The sequence below is a fragment of the Electrona antarctica genome (assembly GCF_951216825.1).
Source record: "Electrona antarctica genome assembly, chromosome: 13".
NCBI classification, from domain to species: domain Eukaryota; kingdom Metazoa; phylum Chordata; class Actinopteri; order Myctophiformes; family Myctophidae; genus Electrona; species Electrona antarctica.
This window is the reverse complement of record NC_136794.1, coordinates 35,725,054-35,746,365: the sequence shown is the minus strand read 5'-3', so window position 1 is coordinate 35,746,365 and position 21,312 is coordinate 35,725,054. Positions and strand designations below refer to the sequence as shown.

The 21,312-nt window shown below is 42.7% G+C and overlaps 1 protein-coding gene across 1 annotated transcript; it reads left to right on the top strand.

The window, feature by feature from the left end:
- Nucleotides 1-9,690: 9,690 nt before the first annotated feature.
- On the top strand, nucleotides 9,691-20,007 carry LOC306934943 (kelch domain-containing protein 3-like; the record flags this gene model as incomplete). The annotated part of the gene is made up of 2 exons (XM_079517765.1): nucleotides 9,691-10,654; nucleotides 19,874-20,007. 2 exons carry the CDS (start codon nucleotides 9,691-9,693, stop codon nucleotides 20,005-20,007), a joined length of 1,098 nt encoding a protein of 365 aa, XP_079373891.1.
- Between the last annotated feature and the right edge of the window lie 1,305 nt (nucleotides 20,008-21,312).

Here is a 21,312-nt window from a genome sequence, read left to right as displayed (position 1 = left end):
CATAGCACCCCTCCAAAATCACACTGGTGTGAAGTGAGGGGCGCTCTTATCCTCACTTTTCTGTCATTCCAGCCGATCACAATTGGCGTTTTCAGGGCGCCCGCTGGCCAAGTGGTCGATGGGCGCATGACCCAAAACCAGGCTTTGGCCTTCGAGTCCCGTTCATGATGACCTTTGCTGCATGTCTCTCCCCTTCTCTCTCTACTTTTTTCCTGTCAATGCTCACTTGATACTATCAGAAAAAACAAAAACAAACAAGTGGCGTCTTCAATTTTCTGCCCTCACTTTTTATCCTCAATATGTACTTCGCTCAGCCAATGAAATCATCTCTATGGGGTGATCAGCCAATCAAATCATCGCAAAAATGTACACGCACGCACGCACGCACGCACGCACGCACGCACGCACGCACACACACACACACACACACACACACACACACACACACACAACTGGGCATAGGAGGGGCTAGCACCCCTCAAAAACTGGGGTATGCGTAGGCCTATGCATAAAGTGAGTGGCAAATCGAGTGGCAAAGTGAGTTTAACATAACTTTTAATGCAGTAGGACTTTTCTGTTTGGATGTATGGATGTGTAGTTTTTAGTTTTTCACCACTCAGTAGGCGTTCCCGCATAACGTCCCGGTATGATGATGATGTCACGTGCATACGTATACCCTCTATTTCGGATATGTCTGTGATTTTCATGTTGATATTTTGGTAACCATTTAAAATAACAATTAGCGAAAGGGCGAAAGGGCCTTTCTGTGTGGAGTTTGCATGTTCTCCCTGTGTCCCCTAGGGTAGGTACCCTCACAAAAAACATGCAGTAATCCTGGTCTCTAATCTGCCTCCCCCTGGCCAGCCGGGGCGCCTGATGGAGGGGGAAGGAACTGGTTGGAATAACGTGTTCCTTCCACGCGCTACGTCCAACCAGGGAAACTCCCCCCTGTCAGGTGTATAAAAGGAGCAACTTGGACACTCAGGCATGAAGGAAGCATGAGTTCAAGTCCGTTGCTCTCCCCATGTCCCCCATATATGGGGACTAGGTTGGCGGAGGGTGTGTAGAGCCCAGGATCACATTAGATAATTGACACAGGGGTGAAAAATGGGTTACAAAATCGTGGGATAAAAAATTATTAAAAAAAAAAAATTAGCCACGTGTTTTAAAGCATGGTAATTTGGTAACCCACGGCCTCTCGTGTATTATTGCTGTACATACTGTACAATACATCAACATAAACATAAAAGAACATCACACCCGTGTGAAGTGAGGGGCGCTCTTATGCTTCATCATACATCATCTCATTCTGGCCAATCACAATTTGTCTTCAATGTTTGTGTTTACACATGTTTGTGCTTATATACACAACTTTGTCTTCAGTGTTTGTGTTTACACAAACCCTCAAACCCTCTCGGTAGCGCCCCTCAAAAAGAGTTGGGCTTCACTCACACCTTTCGATCTAGCATACAACATTGATGCATGCTAGATGTAAACAAAGGGTAAGTGTCATGGCCGCCCCAATGCATTTCCAATGGAAGTCACATGGTTTGACACAACATTTTTGTTGTACGGCTTTCGGCTGTGTTTCGACTGCAAAAATGTTGTTTGGAAATGCATTGCGAGCTTGCATCAGTAAACAAGTCTCATGCATCAGCTATACATCAATCTGTTGTGAAGGTGTGAGTCAGGCCTTGGTCACCTACACAGTGTAAGATACTGGTGTATTTGTGGAAGCAGAATAGCAACAACCAAAGGAACTGCAAAGTTATGTAACCCATGTGACCTGCTCTTTGCGATGCACGTTTCACCCAAGCATGACAACATTAACATAACATGACTCCTAGCGTGTATAAGTGTGCATTAGCTTAGCATGATATAATTACCTCCTTTCACTAACACTGCATATTTAATTGATGATGTCCTGAAACCTCTGAATATCTCTGTTCGTGTATAATTGAGCACTATAGGGGTCTGGAATCTGAGCAGGGTTAAAGTGGCTTCCCCTGCTGTTTCCTATTTTAACCGTGACTAATTAAGTAAAGAGTAGACATAAAGAAGAGACATTTCTTTGAAAATCACCTGCAGGGAAGAAGAGCCTTTCATAATGAGTATATGCGATGTGAGGAATATTTTTGAAATTCAATATTCACAGTATTTGAGGGGCGATAGCTATGTGTAAACACAAAATTAAATGTCATTGACAATGAATGGAAAAAATTGATTGTTTGTGTAAACACAAACATTGCGTAACACAAACATTGAAGGCGAAGGTGAGGACATAAATTCTGATTGGCCGGAATGAGATGATGTATGATTATACGCATGATAAGAGCGCACCTCACTTCACACGGGTGTATAATAGATCTGAAGTTTTTGCTATTTTTGGAAAAGAAAAAAAATGATTTGGATGGAATATTAATTAGTCTAGGCGTTACGGTCAGCACTTCACTATATTTCATTGGAGGGATTCAAACCAAACCACATGTTGGTTTAAGGTTCAAGGTTCCAGGCTGCAGCAGCATTTTACAAATTAGGTTTTTGCCGAAACGAACAAAGGTCCGTCTTATAAGAATTATGAACACCATACCCCGCCCACTCAGTATAGTCTGCCTAGCAACCGGGGCTCACTTGAGGCAAGTGCAAGCTTAATGTTTTACCACGGATCTGTTTACAGGCTCCGACGTGCCTTGACATCTTTGTCTCGAACATTTCACCATTTCTGGCAACAGACACAGCAAACAAAGTCCCTGTCCATGCATTGCCATCTGGTTGTGGTTGTCATCATCACTCGGGGAGGGATTATCAGTAACCTTTCTTCAAAACTGTCCACGCAGACTGTAGAAATATAACTAAACACATGTTTATAGTTATATATACACGACTAGAGCCGTGGCTGGTTCTCAACCTTTTCTGGGCTGTGGCCCACTTGAAAATTGCAAAAATGTATTTTCAAAGCGTGGATATTTTAACACTTTTAGTGCCACAAAAGCACTCTTGCTGTTACTCATCTAAACACCAAGCGGTTTTAATTGATATAAGATGAGTACGGTATGCGTTCTCTCAACGGATTGTGTTCCACTGAATGCCACAGACGAAAAACACTATTGATCCATAATGTATAAATGATAGATAAGGGTTCAGGACAACGAGGCCTTTTCGTGGAGGGGTCAGAATTAATTTTTTGACTTTTTCTGACTGTTTTTCGTCTGTGGTACTCTAATGCAGTATACATTAAGCTCATAATGTGTCTTTTAATACCAATGTTATAACATCATTAAAATCTTAGTCCCTCAGGTTGAGAACCAAGAGGGCTATTAATAGAGGAGTTGTTTGGCTAGTCAGACAATCTTGGAGGTGCAAGAACTGCTGAACAGAACTTCGGCAACGCACTGCCGAAGTTCTTTTGCCTGGACATTTTAAAATGTTGTTCTTATTGACCCACCGAAGCAGTTGATGCAATCAGCAGTAGGTGATGTAAAATAGGGCAATAATAACCCTATTATACATCATATATATATTATTTTAATCTTGATTTTTTAAATATAATTTATATATTTTAATAACACAAATCTTGTATATGGGGGTACCAAGCACAAAATCATTTCTGATGGGGGTCCACAACCAAATGCAAATACATTCTGCTTCAGAACATCACTGCAGGGTGCACGATAAGCCCACACCCTTTGTTCCTTTTTTTTTTTTTTTTACAGTGACACCATCTGAATGTCAAACGGTGTCTCACATGTCATTGACAATATCGATTAAACTATATATAACAGAGAAATATATGGACCAATAACTCTGCAAGGCTTTAACAAGCCACCTGAAAGGCTACATCTTTAGATGAGAAGCAAACCACACAGGTTTCCACTTCACTGTCGCTGCTCACGCCTGTTTGAGTCACCGGACATTTTAGTTGATGAATAATACAGAAATTACACTGACCTGACCTCTCCCTTCTTTTACATTTCCGAAGCTATTTAATGGGGTTCCAGGACTGGTATGACATGCCAGCCAAGCAGTGAGCTACAGTATGTAATTGTCTCCACCAGGCCGAAGGCATGGGGAGAGAGTATGTTTTGCACTCCGTCCGTGTGTGTGTCCGTCCTTCCGTCCTTCCGTCCTTCCGTCCGTCTGTGAACAGCTAATCTCCGGCACCGTTAACCTGGTCGATGCCAAACTTTGCACACACACTCCCTGGATGCCAACGATGAACCTCTGCCCCGCATTTTCCAGAACGGCCTGTTATAGCGCCACCATGAGGCAGCTTTTCACATGTTTCATCTAAAACGGCACCGATCTGCGTGAAACGTTGCATGCACACTCCATAGAGGCCAAGGACAAACCTTTGACCTGCATTTTCCGCATCTGCCTTTTATAGCGCCACCAGGAGGCCGACTTTTGTAAAACACATTTTTTGATATTACTCCTCCAGATTCTGTCCAAAAATCTCACTAATCGTTAGACAGTATCTCTATGGTCATGTGCTCAAGTCGGATCTGTCCGATATTTCATATTCCATCCTAATTGGCTATAATTGGCTTTCACAGTTTGCAAGATGGCCCCGTTTTGAACAAAAGCCTCAAATCAGGAACGCAGCATGAAATTTACGTGAAATCTTTCACACATTTTCTTACTAGGCTGAGGAATATATCCCACCCTTTTCACATTGGCCTGTTATAGTGCCACCAACAGGTAGATTTTTGGAACAAAATGCCTCAAATCATCCAATTGCCATCAAAGGCAAACATGTTTATATTACTCCTAAACATTTTGCCAAACATCTCACACAGTCCTATCCTCCTGGTGGAGACCTGTGCCCAGAAGGGCACTTTTTCTAGTTCATGATGTGTCAGTGGTGCAGGAACAGGAACTAAGTACATTTACTCAAGTACTGCACAACTAGAATAGAGAGACTGAGAGAGCTATGGGTTCATATGGTTAAAGAGAGATTCCAGACTCGATATTCATCATGCATCCACAAGTTATTTTGTGATATAGAGCTGTAATTGTAGATTCCAAAACGGTTAGTCCCAGTACTTGATTCTGATTGGCTGGTTTCTGATTAGACCGCATACTAAATCTCACGTGAATCTACACCTTACATCAGTCTATATCAATCCCAGGTGTGTTACAGTGATCCAGCAAATCTGTAGCTGAACTAGGGGAGGGAAGCGCTTAATTTCCTTACAAACTCCAGCTCTCCGTGCGGGCTTCGAAGCACTGCCCGCGCTCATAGCCATAGGACTGTGAATGAGTGGCTCCAGACGGGCTTGTAAAGACAGCAAACGCCTCCTATTTCCCTGTGAACAGCTGCAATGTCTCAGTCGCTTCACTAAGTAGCATGCTAGCTGTTTTGACGTGATGTTCACATTCATGTCAGCTAAATCTGGATTGTGCATACGCACAATAAGCAGTCTGCTTAGGGCAACACGTTGCCGAGGGCAACAATGAGCACAAAATGTTTGCTGCGTGGCAGATCAAGGGTATGAGAGGCGTGTGCCGAGGGCTGAGAAAGGAATTGTCCCAACCCGACCCTTTGGTGTGGTTTGGGCTTTAGAAATACAACTAGTGTTGACTAATCATTACAAGCAGCGGATTCGAGTAAAAATCAACCGATAATTCCCAGTATGTTACTTATCAAGCCGATCTTATCGACCTACTGCATGTAGTCTGGGAGCCTACTGGCTGCGATTGGCATTGATAAAACGAAAACCCGGAAAACGACCAGATTAAGGTTGGCGAACATGCGTTAAATTTGGGACCGCGCTGCTACGTGCTTGCGGTCGGAATTACCTGCATTTTATAATGTCTGAGAGGGTTGGAGGCACCACGCCTCTCAGCCATTATAAAATACAAGGTAACCTCACACACACTCTTGTGGCTCGCTTATTGCTTTATTTTTGGTATAACCAGTTTTCTACAATTACCAGAATGCCGTCAACACACACACCTCTTGTGGCTGCATTGCATTCTGGACTAATTATGAGTCTGGAAATTAGCCCCTTGCTATTCAATCTTTAGCGGCTGCCATTGAAATCTGCCAATTATAATTTATTTTAATGACTGCTGAAAAAGATACGTTCTCCTGCCAAACACCTGGGATGCAACACAAGGTCTATCACCGATATGTGTTTTTAATCAGTGTTAAAGTGATTGAGGGTGAATGTTTCATTAAGAGTTACCAGCCCATTGTCCTTGAGCAGAGCACTTATGATTTAACTACCCCAATGAAGCTACTGGGTGTTGCACGGCAGAAGTTTGTGGTAAAACTAGGCAGCGCTCATTTATGAGTGCAGGGAACGAATGCACTCCATCTCTCCGAAACTACCCCCTTAGGTCGTAGCTGAAAATGTGAGCCTATCCTTCAAACAAACTGGCAGGTTAATTTGGGGTTTGATAAACGCCAGCAAACTAAACAGTTGATATCTGCGAGTATCTCTCAACAAGGACATTACATTCTAGTTCTACATGTTGCCACTGTTGGCAAGCCCTGTATGTCCAAAACGTACTTTTCAGGAAATGGAGGAAAATAAGTAATTCAAAATACATACATAAATAAAATAAAACTGTGCTCCAATGAATCAATATCCAAAGTCATTATTTGGTTACAATCCCATATTCAATATTCATTAAATCTTCAGACAGACTTATTTAAACCAGCTGTCCCTATTTTGGGCATATATCATTATTGGATTTCTTATTTTATTTTTTTCCAAAATGTAAAAAAAAATGTGAAAACCTCACCTACGAGATGGTAGAGATCGGCTATGTATTGTATGCATTTGCCATACTGCAGTACAGTATGTCACAGTGACTGTCTTAATATAATCTAGAGAAGTCTTGGATATACAGTATATGCTAAATTGGAGGCCTTGAGCTCATGAATTCTGCCAGGAGCAGCCATGGGTTTTGATTTTCATTATTCAGTTCCCCATGACCTGTCATCTGGTCTGTCACGCCTGGTTGCACCCCAAACATGGACTGACTTCGATGTATATACCATCTAAAAATAAACTGTTTCTCTGTACCAAAAAAAATGGACAACAAACTCCCTGGCTCACTCATTCATTTGGACAAAACCAAAGAACTTTGACAGATGCCAAGGAGTCAAGGAGATAATTTATGTCGTGTCTAACATCGGCAACGCTGGGACACCAAGTAGATATATAGGCCTAGAGCATAGAGCTTATACCTCCTCGTTTGCACTGCTCCAATTTAACATACTGTATAGCCAAGACATCTCGTTTGCAGTGGTGGAAAGCAACTAAATACATTTACTCAAGTACCGTTACAGTACAAGTACAGTACAATAAAAATGTCTATACTTTTACAGTTTTATTTCCACTCCTCCTATATATATGTGTGTGTGCACACGCACGCACGCACGCACGCACGCACGCACGCACGCACGCACGCACGCACGCAGGCAGGCAGGCAGGCAGGCAGGCAGGCAGGCAGGCAGGCAGGCACGCAGGCACGCAGGCACGCACGCACGCACGCACACACACTTTTTTGCTTAGTATTTTTCTGATTACTGATTTCTATTGTATTTTTGTTGTTAAACGAGGTTTAACTTTATAAACCCCACACCCACAGGGTTTTCTAAATCTCACTAGCACAACCCATGGTTATTTTCCTCTTGTTTTGGTGTTACCTATGACATTGAAATTATGTTACCACAAAATTGACCGCAATAAACTAAACTAAACTATTCTATTGAAATGTGCAAAACAAAAGCGTCCGTGGCCCACCCACCAGAGCATTTAACACGGCAATGGTAAAATGGGTGGTCCGACTCCACGGGCATTGTCAGACCATGTTTATTCTAATGATCAATCAATCGATTGTGTTCAGGCTTGGATAAATATACTTTATGTTCATAACTTCAAAGACACTTCTTTTTTCTTTTCATTTTTTTTAAGTTTCGTTTTTCTTTTTTCAATATCAATAGAATGTTTTGGCAATTATTTGGGGGCCCACTTCTTTTCATGGCCCTCTCCCACGGGTTGAGAATCGACAGCATTCATCTTTACAGGTAGCTTAACTTCAGCACCATGGGCAGTACTTGCATATCCGCCACATAAATACGCTTCAGCACCATGGACAGCGCTCATCTATCCGCACAGCTTAACTAAACGTCCATGGATAGCAACTGCCCCTCAAAACTGCACTATATATATATATATATATATATATATATATATATATATATATTTGCATTGCCATGTTATTACCTATTTTGTATTTGTTTGTTTACTTAAGTTATTTAAATGTATGTACATAGAATTAATATTATTTTCATTGTCATTGATTCTCTCTGTCTTTGTCTTTATACACATATATACTATATAAAGTGTGCGTCCATGCACGTGCGTGTGTGCTTGTGTGGCTGTGCTGCCGTGCGTGCGTGCATGCGTGCGTGCGTGCGTGCGTGCGTGCGTGCGTGCGTGTGCAACCTGTGCAACCTGTGCAACGTGAAACATTTATCCGTCCACTGTGGGGACAGGGTTACCGCTACCGCTAATCACATGTAGTTAAAAATAAAAAACCTTACCAGTCGATTGAAAAGCTGTGAGGAATACAGCCTACCCAAAGGACCTTGGCTTAATGGTGAGCACTTTAGAGCCGCGCAGCCGGCAGCAACCTGTCATTGTTGGCAGGCATGAGTTTTTGCTCACATTCTTATGCTGTGTCAACAACGCACAGTGAAATAATGTACTGTTTGTAGTTGTCGCAATTGTTGGTAAAGTTTTGCTCATGAACCTTCTTTGTTATGCTGGTTCCACGCACGCACGCACGCACGCACACACGCACGCACACACACACACACACACACACACACACACACACACACACACACACACACACACACACACACAAACATAATAATAATGAATTGCATTTTTACAGCCGACCCAGGGATCATTGGACGACCTGTTTCTCCATTCATAATAAAAAAAAATCACACCTGTGTGAACTGAGTGGTGTAAGGTATTATATAGCCTGATCAGCTCTGATCTGACGTAATGTCTGACGTAATTAAATCACACCCGGGTGAAATGGGTGACCGTAGCAACCATGCTAATTTTTTGGTACGAACAGACAGACAGACAGACAGACAGACAGACAGACAGACAGACACGTAAACTAACAAAGCCAGTCGTAGGAGTGGTTTACACCACTCAAAAATATCACACTCATGATGCATGATGACATCACGGGGGCACCAGCTGTGGCACCCACTTACGTCATTTTGCCATTGACTTGGTCTGAAAGTTTGTACTGTATGTAAGAAATGATTCCGTAAAAAGTCCATAGACTTGGCCACACATATGACACATATATATGTCACAGGCGACACGCACAAAGCCAGGCGTTGGACAGGCTTGCACTGCAACATTCTAAACACTATATGACTTGTGCACTGATACTGCTCTTCTCCACTGAGTTCTCTATATGCCATATTAGAGCATTGCCCTCCCTCATTGGCCAACCCAACTCATCGGATTAATGGATTGGCTGAGCTTACCGTGACATTGTATCACTGTATCAATATACTGTAAATGGTAGCGCAGGAAAATAGCTCTTCATTCTTGAGTAAGCCTTCAGCAGAACCCTTTCACCACACTGTTTCTGGTGTGTGAAATGTTGCAATGGACCTTTCATCTAGACAGAGCACCTGGGATGAAATGGGGAGGAAGGAGTAGTACTCATGTGTCAGTGGGGCACACAGTGTACTGCTTCGGAGGGTACATCACATACGCCGATGCCGATGAGGAGGAACTTCTCCATCAGATTAACGTATGCCTCTTCAACACAGTGTCTTTGCACTGGATGATGTTGGCAGAGCATGAACGCACCCCCGGGGCTCCCTCCAACCGTATGGGCCACACAGCTCAGCTGGTAGGAGATATCGTCTACATCTGGGGAGGGGAAACTTACACTGGGCGGTACTGCAACACGCTTTACGCATTTGATGTGGACATCCACAGATGGTTCAAGCCCAATGTTTCCGGGACTGTCCCAGAGGCGAGGGTCGACCACTCGGCCTGTGTTGTAGGGAACGTCATGTATATCTATGGAGGATACACCCAGCGGGCTGGATCCACCAATATATTATACAAGCTGGACACCGCCACAATGGTCTGGTCTTTAGTTAACACCAGCGGCACCCGACCGCCTGTCTTTTCCCCGTACTATGCCACCACAACCATCATCGGCACAAAGATGTATGTATTTGGGTACCGGTCGGATGAGGACCGGGTTGGGATCCAAGAGGAGTTCCTGGACCTGGTCCAGGAGCAGAACCACTACAAACACATCCGCGTGTTTGACACGGAGACCGAGCGATGGCTGACGACGCCTCCTGCGCGACTCCTTCCGGGACGACGCAGGCGTCACTCTGCGTTCGCCCACAATGGAGAGCTGTACATATTTGACAGCAACAACTTTCGTCTGGGCCGGGAATTCAACGATCTCTGGAAGTTTAATCCAGAGACCTTCTCCTGGAAGAAGGTCGAGCCCAAGGGGGAAGGCCCCACGCAAGGGTCGATGACGTCGATGTGCTGCATGGTGGAAGATCGTATCGTCTTTGGAGGACACAGATACCTCTACACCGATGACCTGTACATCTTAGACTTAAATCCAAGTATGAAGACGTTATGCAAGCTAGCGGTTATACAGTATGGACTGGAACAGTCTGAGCTCCCACATGATATCAGGTGGGAACTGGCAGCCATGACTACCAACAGCAAGGAGACAGAAACAAACCATGCTAGTGGAAGCATTAGTTCTTCACATTTAGACTGAGTGAGAGAGACCCTTGAAAGCACTTGAATGGACGCTCTAATGGGGTTGCATCATGCAGACATTGTAAAACATGCAATGTGAGGGAGCTGGCAAACTTTGTTGAGACAATATGCCCCATTTGTATGGAACATATCTACTGTATGCATATTCAAAGATCATATGGAAGCAATGCAGATTACACAAGCCCCTATGTGCCGGCATGTACCACTCTTGTTGAGTTTCCGTCTTTGAAAGAATAACTCTTTTTTTTTTTTACCAGTTCACAGGTTATTGTTTTTCTACCGTTTTGTTTTTCTAATTCTGCCAAATGTTGCAGTTGTGGCAGTTCTGTGCTGTCGCTTTCCACAAAATCCGGCAATATGGTAGAGGGTCATGGGAAACGGTCAAGAACTGAAGCTCACAGTCATTCGTCAAAGGTCTTCTGACCTTTAGATCTCCCAATGATGTGATTATATGGATTATATGATCCCAATCTATCCACTCCTGGGATTTTCTTGAAATCACATTTCCATTCATTTGTGCGGAAGAGTCTGGAACCTCCTAATGTATGGTTGGCTGCTGTAGTACAGCGTTGACAGACAACCCCTTCAGCCAATCAGCGTAAGAGAAAAAAGGTGATGTCGTCTCCAGTCTCCAGCGAACAACTTTATGACTTGGCCCGTCTTATCACTGCTTGCAGCTATATGTATTATTATTTATGATCATGCTTTGCCATTATTACATTATTGAATCTCTTTTTACGCTATTAGTGTGGTTGCTATAGGCAACACACTATTGTTTTCCGTCCGACAATCTTTTCTAAGTAAACCTGCTTTTTGTTAACTTTTGCACAACAGAAATATGAAGCTTTTGGTCTTGCTTCGCACACTAGCTGTTGTCACTGTTGTCATACATGCTTCACATGACATCATAATATATAATATAATGGTAAGACCGAATTCCTCGTGTCAGTGCAACCACGTTTGCATTTTCCCAGAATTGCAGCTTTCTAGTTTATTTATTATTTTCTTTTTATTTGATTAATTGTTGTAACTTGTTATTGCTTCTACAATGTTGAGGAACTAAAACCAAAAACGGATTCTTGTGTACTTGTGAAGTGAAGGGCGTTTTTATCATCATAAATCATCACATTCTGTGCTCAGCCAATCAAATCATCACATTCCGTGGTACACACAGACACACAAAGATGGGCATAGGAGAGGCTAGCACCCCTCAAAATAAAATAACACAACGGAGACAGCGCTTCTTTCACCTGACAAATATCACAATGTGATAATTTCTTGTTTTAGTTGGTGATTGTGTGTGCCAGTGAAATGTACAGAAGCTGTCCAAAATATACTCACAATTAAAATTACCTTCAGCTGCTGTCGGTTAGCCATCTGTCAAAAAAAAGTTCCATCCATCTGTTTTGTATGACAAGCTGTTTATTCTCTTAAACCCACCACCAGCAGCACTCAACAATCTCTCTGTACAATCAATCTGTACAGAGAACAAACCAAAGCATGGTGAAAGGTCCTCGAGGTCCTTGATGCTTCTAGGGGGATTAAACTTTTAAACGCAGCTTGCATTTTAGCGACACGCCCACCAGCCACAAAGGGGTCGACGCTGTGACTCCTCGTTTTACAGTCGGGCTTGGGCTTGGGGTTTAGCGCTACAGTTAGGGTAAAGGTTGAGGCATAGGGCTGTTCGTTCTCCCATGACATACAGTAGTGGGCGGTGATGTTGATTCACTCCACTCCACACTTCCCTCCACACACATCTTACCATATCGCCGCTGTCGGGCAGAAACCGCATATCTCCATACATTCACTTTTTGCATGCATGCATGCATGCATGCAAGTAAATTAATGCCCTACTTGATCACACGAAACCATCACAAGTAGCAGTCCTACAAGCTTGTTGATCTGCTACTTTTAGTTTGTGCTACTTTTGCTGTTTTTCTTTTTACAATAACATGCCGTTTTGGACATATGAGGTTTGCCCGGCAGAGAGGATTTGAACCATGCCCTTTGGCGAGGCTAAAAATAAATAAATAATACAAATAAAAGCACGAACAAAGTGCTCTGACTTGTCAGAGTTCAGAGTTGGCTATACGTGCTAAACACGACAGGGCCTATGCAATGATAAGGCCAGATGACCGCTGCCGCCCGAGGCAATGATTGAATTTAGATGCTTTGAGGGGCACACAAACTACACCCCCACCATTATTTACCACTAGGGCCCATTAGTTCCCATATTAGCAGGTGCAGATGGGTCTCCCTGTGCCAGCTTTGTATAGCGCTCACAGCTGGCATACCTGGCATGCCTGGCATGCCTGGACTGTGGCCACTCATAGGGGGACAAAAGAGATTCAAACTATTCTATTTAAATTGATTATTTCAAAATAATAATATCGATTTGAATAAATAATATATTTTTATTTTATTTACTTTTTACTTGAAGTACCAAAATAGCAAAAATAGCAGCTGTACAAGCTCTCAACGCAATTTGGGTATGATGCCATTGTACAACAAAGTATGGTTAATCAGACTTATCACTTTAGTCAATAAAACATAATTGAACTACATGATTCCCCCTCCCCCCCTCATTTTTCCCCTGATGTACGTACGTGGGTGCGTGCGTGCGTGCGTGCGTGCGTGCGTGCGTGCGTGAGAGAGAGAGAGAGAGAGAGAGTTTATGAATCCAAATATGTAGGTGTTGCTTTGCAAATTGACAAGTTTAATGAACTCATGGGAGCAATAGAGAGCTATGCTCAGATGGCAGATTAAAACTGGAATTCATGCTAGCAGCAGAAGTCAAGTATCAAAGTGGCTGTTAGTGTTTTTGAGCCAGCTCATTTATCTGAACTGTACAGATACAGACTACATGTCAGTGAACTAGTGGGGTGGGATTCATCACAGCTAGTAACAGACACTTTGCATTTATTTTGATGTGATGTTATTCCACTCAACGGCATCTGTATTCAAACAAAATACGATTGACGCACACGCACGCACGCACAAACACACACACACACACACACGCACGCACACACCGTGTTGCAATTGTGACACATTGTGAGGTCTAAATATGACTTAAAAGATACCTTTTGTAACAACAATCTAAATCTACAAAGTAACTAAAGCTGTCAAATAATTGTAGTGGAGTAAAAAGTACAATATTAGCCTATATGAGATGTGGAGTGGAGTATAGACTTATGAAGTATGAAGACATGGACATACTCAAGCAAAGTAAAAGTACCTCTTACTTGAGTACAGTACTTGTACAGCAAATGTACTTACTTTTCCTGAATGAATGAGAGACAAAGATTTTCATTGTACAAAGCAATCACTTGCCTCTGCGTGGTTACTGGCCCTAATCACCAGACTGGCCCTGTCCCACCTTGTTCCCCTTATGTCCCCCTTGTCCCCCCTGCCGGCCCAGGCTACAGCTGGCCAGCCCTGACAAGCCTGCCAAGTTCCCGTCTTCTGGCCAACAACCTCCAATGGCCACCTGTCACCTCGGATCAATGGACACACCTGCACACCCACCTGTCCACAACCGTGTCACATGGTGTCCCCAAAGGTGCTGGAGAGGCTGCGAGAGAGAGAGAGAGAGAGAGAGAGAGAGAGAGAGGGGGGCAGTTTGTAGGAATCAACCTAGTTGGTCGGTGGCCTGATTCGGAACCAACAAATGTTGATGGAGCTCAGATGATGAATTGTGGGACGATAATTCCCAGTGTCTGTGTGGCGAGAGACTTCCACACTTACTCATAGTGTCCACACACATCAGTCATCATGTCTGCATTTTTTGTACCATTCAATCACATCGCTCATATTTCTAAAATAACTGATAACAGACTTCTGACTTATCACTATGCACGCACATACAGGCGCACGCACACATGCACGCATGCATGCCAGATCTCTCCATATTGGGTGGGACATAGAGGTGAGGGAATATAGCACTGAGTGCGTGATGGAACACAGGTCTGAGTGGGTGAGGGAACATAGGGCTGAGTGGGTGAGGGAACATAGGGTTGAATGTGTGAGGGAACATAGGGCTGAGTGGGTGAGGGAACATAGGGTTGAATGGGTCAGGGAACATAGGGCTGAGTGGGTGAGGGAACATATAGGGCTGAGTGGGTGAGGGAACATAGGGCTGAGTGGGTGAGGGAACATAATGGTTGAGTGGGTGAGGAAACCTAGGGCTGAGTGGGTGAGAGGACATAGGGCTGAGGAACGGAGTTGATGCAGAGTGAGATTGATAGGGCTGAGGCATCAACATGTCAATCTCTCATCACACTATGTAGGTTTAATACTTTCAAACGGTATTGAACGGTAATTCTCTTGGTTGTACAGAGGCTGTCAGCGCCAATTCAACTTGTTTCCTAGTTGCTGTCACAAGACAAATATCTATACCAAATAACCCCACCAGCAAAGCACTTAATTGCCTCACTTCATCATTGTCAAAGCTGCCCTTATTCCAGTTTCATTAAAAATGTGAACAGATATAAACTTGATTTTGCGGATCGCATATAAAGTATACGGTATGCATGGCTGACTTGGGGATCGGCTTTGCAATGTGTGCCCAACCCCCCTCTCCACCCCACCCCAGCCCACCGCCGCCGTCCTCGAATACCCACCTCCATCGTCGCAATTTAGGCCTGATTACGGCTGCACGCTGCTGCAATTTCAATATTTACCGGGCACTCCTAACAACACACACAATTTGCCTCCACCCTCAATTTGCATAGTGATTCTCAGGCGTTTGGAATAAATACCAAGTCTAATCAGCGTTTGTTCACTCAAAGCAGAAATAGCATGGACCTTTTGACCACTGCGCTCGCAGCAGAATTGCCTGTCTTAAATTTGGCGCTTAAGGGCACGATACCCCCTTACACAACTAAATGCACTCGCATTTCACAGTGTGGAGCTGCTCCCAAACACTCTCTGCTGGTGCATTAATCTGAGTGGAAAATGGAGGCACTCTACTTTGTTTCAGGGCAAAGCGATTGCCAGGATCTTCTGATTGCAATCTAAATGTCCATCAACTGCTATGTTGTTGGAAACTCCTATTTAAAAACAAAGATAACTATAAATGCACCAACATAACTCGAGAACCGTTCGCCCCACCAACTTCAAATTCGACACACGCGTTCCACCCCACCACAGGGGGTGCAATGCCTGGTTTTGAGACGGTCGGACCCACGGTTGTCCAGAACCACCCCAAAAAGGCCTCTGCCCAGGCTCTGGACAGGGCCCCTGCCCAGTGTCCATATATGGAGCTGGCCTGTTCTGACATCATTCTGACGTCTGCATAGACTCCATATTTGGGCATGCCTGACAAAGAACTCCATATATGGGCATAAAAGGGACACAAACATAATAACTAGGTTGGGCATGCATTTCCAACTTGCATCATTCCAAGTAGGTAGGCTCTATAGTATATAAATAAATAAATAAATAAATCAAACTTCTTAAAGTGGGGTCCGGGGATCACTTGAGGGGGTTGAAAGTGATTAATTTAATTATAATCAACTAGAAGGTAATGCAGTGACAGAAGCTTAAAAAAACAAAAACAACAACCCTATGATGATTATTCATATCATGAATGGTTTCTCTCTCCCTACGTACAGACAGTACAGATAATTGTAGAATGATGTACTTACTCTGTACTTAATCCAATCTTACTGCACTCTCATGGGGTCCCTGCCACCAAATATTTTCAAATGGTTGGTCCGTGGTTTAATGTGTATCAATTTGGTGGTCCTTGACACAAAAATGTTTGAGAATCACTGGTTTTCAGTACACCAATTGGACCACTTGAACTACTTGGACTGCTTGTTTTCTTCTACACCAAATCTCTTCACCGAATATAGCCGATCTACAGAAGTTATATTCAAGATTTCCATCTGGTTATGTTGATCCACAACAATATTTTAATTCTGATGAGGTTTGACTCTGAGCCACCAATCAAGCAAACAGCTAAAACGGCTTTATTATTATGTGAAAAAGTGAAGATCTGATTCGTGACTGTTGCCCTTGGAAACAGCATAATGAAGCTCTCACAGACAGATGTTTGTTTGTTAGCTAGCTATGTTCTGCAAAATAATTTCCATACAAGTTGCTAGTGGCATTGCTTTGTAATGGTGCAGATACACCAACTGTTTGACACTGGTGGCCATGTGTTTAAATGTTTAATCCCCGTACAGGCACCAGCGATCTCCAACACCTTTCACCGTGCTTTATTTAGTTTTTCTCTGTACCAATTCATATTGATTGTTAATGCTTAAGTAAAACAGCTTGTCATACAAAACAGGACTATGGAAGTTTTTGACAGATGGCTAAACCAGTGGCAGCTGAATACTTAGACAACTACTGTACAGTTAACTTAATGTTATTGGCACACAGAAACACCTACATGGAAAAACACGCACATTATGTTATTATCTGACGAAGAGTGTAAAGGTTAAAATTCAACCCAAAAGTATAGGGCGTAGTAGAATGTTAATCTTGTTAATTTATGTTTTTCAGCTCAGACTGTCAGAAGCAGCAAGTGCATTACCCGGCAGGGGAGGCATACTTTGGTTAGACATAGCATTGGTTAGACATAGCATTGGTCCGACTGGATTAAGGGTTGGGAGAGGGTTAAGGTTAGGTTTAGGTGTGCTGCCCTGTGGGAGGTTAGGGTTAGGGTGAGGGTTTGAGATATCGGACCAATGGTATGTCTAACCAAAAGTATGCACCCCTCCGGCAGCGGCAGCAGCCACGGTGACGCCGCCAATTGCCGACAACACCCGTGGCAGTGTTTCCTCTGCCACCGGCAAAGCCTCCTAATCCGCCACAGACCGGCGGCTGCCGGCTGCCACCGGCACATGCCGGAACCTGCCGCTTGCCAACCGGTACATAAACACTGCCACGGCAGAGGAAACACTGCCACGGGTGTTGTCTGCAATTGGCGGCGTCGCCTTGGCTGCTGCCGCTGCCGGAGAATGCACTCGCTGTCCCTCCAGACTGTTTGCAATTTGCTTTGAACCTACTGGTGGGGACAAATTTGCCAGGCCTTAGTTTGGTTTATATATATATATAAACCAAATTTAGCCATCTGTCATATATATATATATATATATATATATATATATATATATACTTCTTTCTGAGCTTTACTTTCCTGTTTCCATTTTGTTTTATTGAAGAAGAAGCAACACCTTTGAAGAAACAAAAAAATCTGCATGGTACGTTTCCGTCGATCATGTCCTTTTCTGTGTTCCGTGAACATCTGACTGTTTGTTATGATTTGTTTTGGCCCCGCCCGAACCATCTGTTCATCTCAGATTGTAGCACGCCTCCATTCCTGCCTCTTCACTCGGATTGTTCCGATCACACCTGTGTCGTCTCATCTGCTCATTAGTGGTTCGGCTAATCAGTTCTGGAAACGTACTCACATTATGCACTTAAGTAAAAGTATGAATATTGCAATATAGAAATACTAAGGTCTCTATTTCCGTCCATGCTAAACCCCTTATGCCTAAACTACTTTGCCTTTTTTTTTCTTCTTTTTTTCTTTTTTACATTTTTGAATAATTAAAATAGCCCAGAAATCTAAAATGTACTTGAGTAAAAGTACAAAAGTATTGGCATCAAAAGTACTCATTATACAGAATGACCCATCCCCCAATTTTCAAATGGCTGAAATGTAAAATGTGGTTAATAGAAGTGGTTAATGTACGTTTTGTAACGATAATCAAAATGTAAGTAGTAGTGTAAGTAGTAACTAAAGTTTTGAAATAAATGCAGTGGAGTAGAAGTACAATATTTGGGTCCGAGATGTAGTGAAATAGAAGTATTGGAAATTGGAAATACTCCATTAAAGTAAAAATATAAAAATAAACTCTAAATTGTACTTGAGTACAGTACTTAAGTAAATGCAGTTAGTTATTTTCACCACTCGTCTACAGTACTGTATACACTGTCTGCCAGGTTGTGGCGTTTCCAGCGTTACCTGTGTGTGTTGTGTTGTCTGCTACATGTTCTGACCCTGGTCTGTTTACATGACATTCATTTCTGCCTGTTGTTTCCTTTGATGTAAATTGACCATATGGAGACAACGTCCATCTTGCCAGCAAGGTGGTAACTAGGTGCAATTTCCCATTGATATCTGATTGTATTAAACAAGGTCAAACTCACCAACATTGCAGCTGTACGAAAAGCTTGAATTAGTGTTTATTTCATAAAAATCCACTGTAGACATGTTATGAGCTATACTTTCTGTCAAGAAATTCCTTGCAGGTGATTTTGTTGTTGCACATAATGCAGGAGGCAGCAGGACGTTGCTTTACTGATCCAAACTCTGACACTAATTATCACTTTTCTGTTTTCTGTTTGGATGAATGGGCTGTCAATGGGAAATTGCACCTATTTACCACCTTGATGGCAAGATGGACGCGGTTTGCATATATATGGTCAATCTCAATTGTTCCGTTTCAAATGTTGCCTGTTGTTGGACTTGGACCAAATGCATTCTCGTGGGTTTGTAACTCAGTGTAACAAACAGAACCAAAATGGACCCGCTTGTACACTCTGGGATTTAAATTATAACGCTCAGGATTTTAATGTGCGAAGCGTGCCCGCCCGACGCCCGTCCCTCGACCTTGCCTTCTGCTTATCATTTTGGATTGTTTGCCATTGTGGATATTTTGGATTACCTGCCTGCTTTGCTCTGACTATACGAGATTGAACTGAATTTCTGTTCATTAAAATCCGCTTAAACGGGATCATCTGTGTCTGGGTCCTTTTCTGACTGGGTTTTTCCACATCTCCTAGCAACAGAAATGTAAAAGGGATTAGACTTTGAAGACGCAGTGACAATTATACTTAACAATGACTATATAGACACATCTCACTTATGTTTTATTTTTTAATACTTTTTGAAATATGAACTTGGATTGGTTTTATGGAAGTCAATGGGCCGAATCATATATGTCACAGACGACTCACATCATACATTACTGATGCCACAGGCTAGCTGCATGAAGTCTGACATCTACTGCTGTCCATGGTGCTGATTTATGGTGAAGAGCTGTCCATGGTGCTGATTTATGGTGAAGAGCTGTCCATGATGCGGCTGATTAATGTTGAAGAGCTGTACATGATGCTGATTTATGGTGAAGAGCTGTCCATGGTGCTGATTTATGGTGAAGAGCTGTCCTAGGCACTGTTCTATAGTGAGGACCTGTTCTATCAAAGGGAGACACACATTTAAGAGAATCGCCCTCCGAGTTATGCACCGGACAGACAGGTACATATATTTGGTGAAAGAGAGAGAGAGAGAGAGAGAGAGAGAGAGAGAGAGCTTCCTGCTAGCAAGACTTCATAAAGTAAAACATAATTGTTTCGGTTTAAACTTTCTTTTTTAACAGCCCTCACAAGTTGTTTGCTCCTTTTGGAAGCGGACAATATAAGAATGCCTGTTATCTACAGTACAGTCAGTACATAAGCGATATTGAAGTAATGTTTAAAGGAAAGACATAAAAGAAATTATTTTCCGCGGTGGCTTTAAAGAGTCAATCTATAATCCAAAAGTGAGGCTGAACAGAATAATTTTCCCGCCCTGCTGCTAGTGATGAATAGCAATAACTTGGCATCAAGTTCCCGGACGTTGACTTTGACACATGAAAGAAGAATCACATGTCAATGTCACCAAAATTAATGTTATGCAAATAGGCCTATACATAGCAATGCATAATGCATTAGCCCATTGGTGGAAACTGCTAAGTAACTAAGTATATAGTAGTATATGTCGTACATATACTCTACTTTAAAGGTTTCATGACATTCATTTTCATTCGTTTTATTGTTTTCTCTGTGTTATGAAGCCCTTTGAGCTGAAATGAAAACAGGCAAAATCCCTCAACAGTGACATATGCTGGCAAATTGTTATGTCATACAGTATATGGGATTTGTGGACTGTTACATCACAGTCCACAGGAAAATCCGACCACTTGTTTGAGCCAGAAAACCCCAGACCACTGAACATCTACTGAAAGTTAAAAGTTCAGGTTTTGTGGGTGCAATTGAACTCCTAAAAAATTGAAACCTAAAAAAATAAAACAAAATAAAATAAAAATTACAAAAAATGTAATGTCACCAGACCTTTAAAGGGCCATTTGTAATTGGCCCTCACAAATGCCAATAGTAACTCAACAAATGCTCACCATTGCTATTGCGGTGTCTCAACGGAGGGCTGTGGATAGTTCCGAAACCTGCCTACGAGCTCATTTCAAACAAGATGTTTTTATTTGTTTATTCTCATTTGAAAACGTTTTTTCTCCACGCAAATTATCTTTACCAAAAATAGTTTATCTACAAGCTGTGAGCTTGCAGATCGGCTACTTTTGCTGAATGTTCACCCCAGTCTGTTGAACTATGGTTTAAGTGGCTCATTTAAATTCTGTTATGAGCAAGGCAACAACACTGCTGGCAGCGTTAGCGGTTCAATTCCTGCCGGAGCTGACAA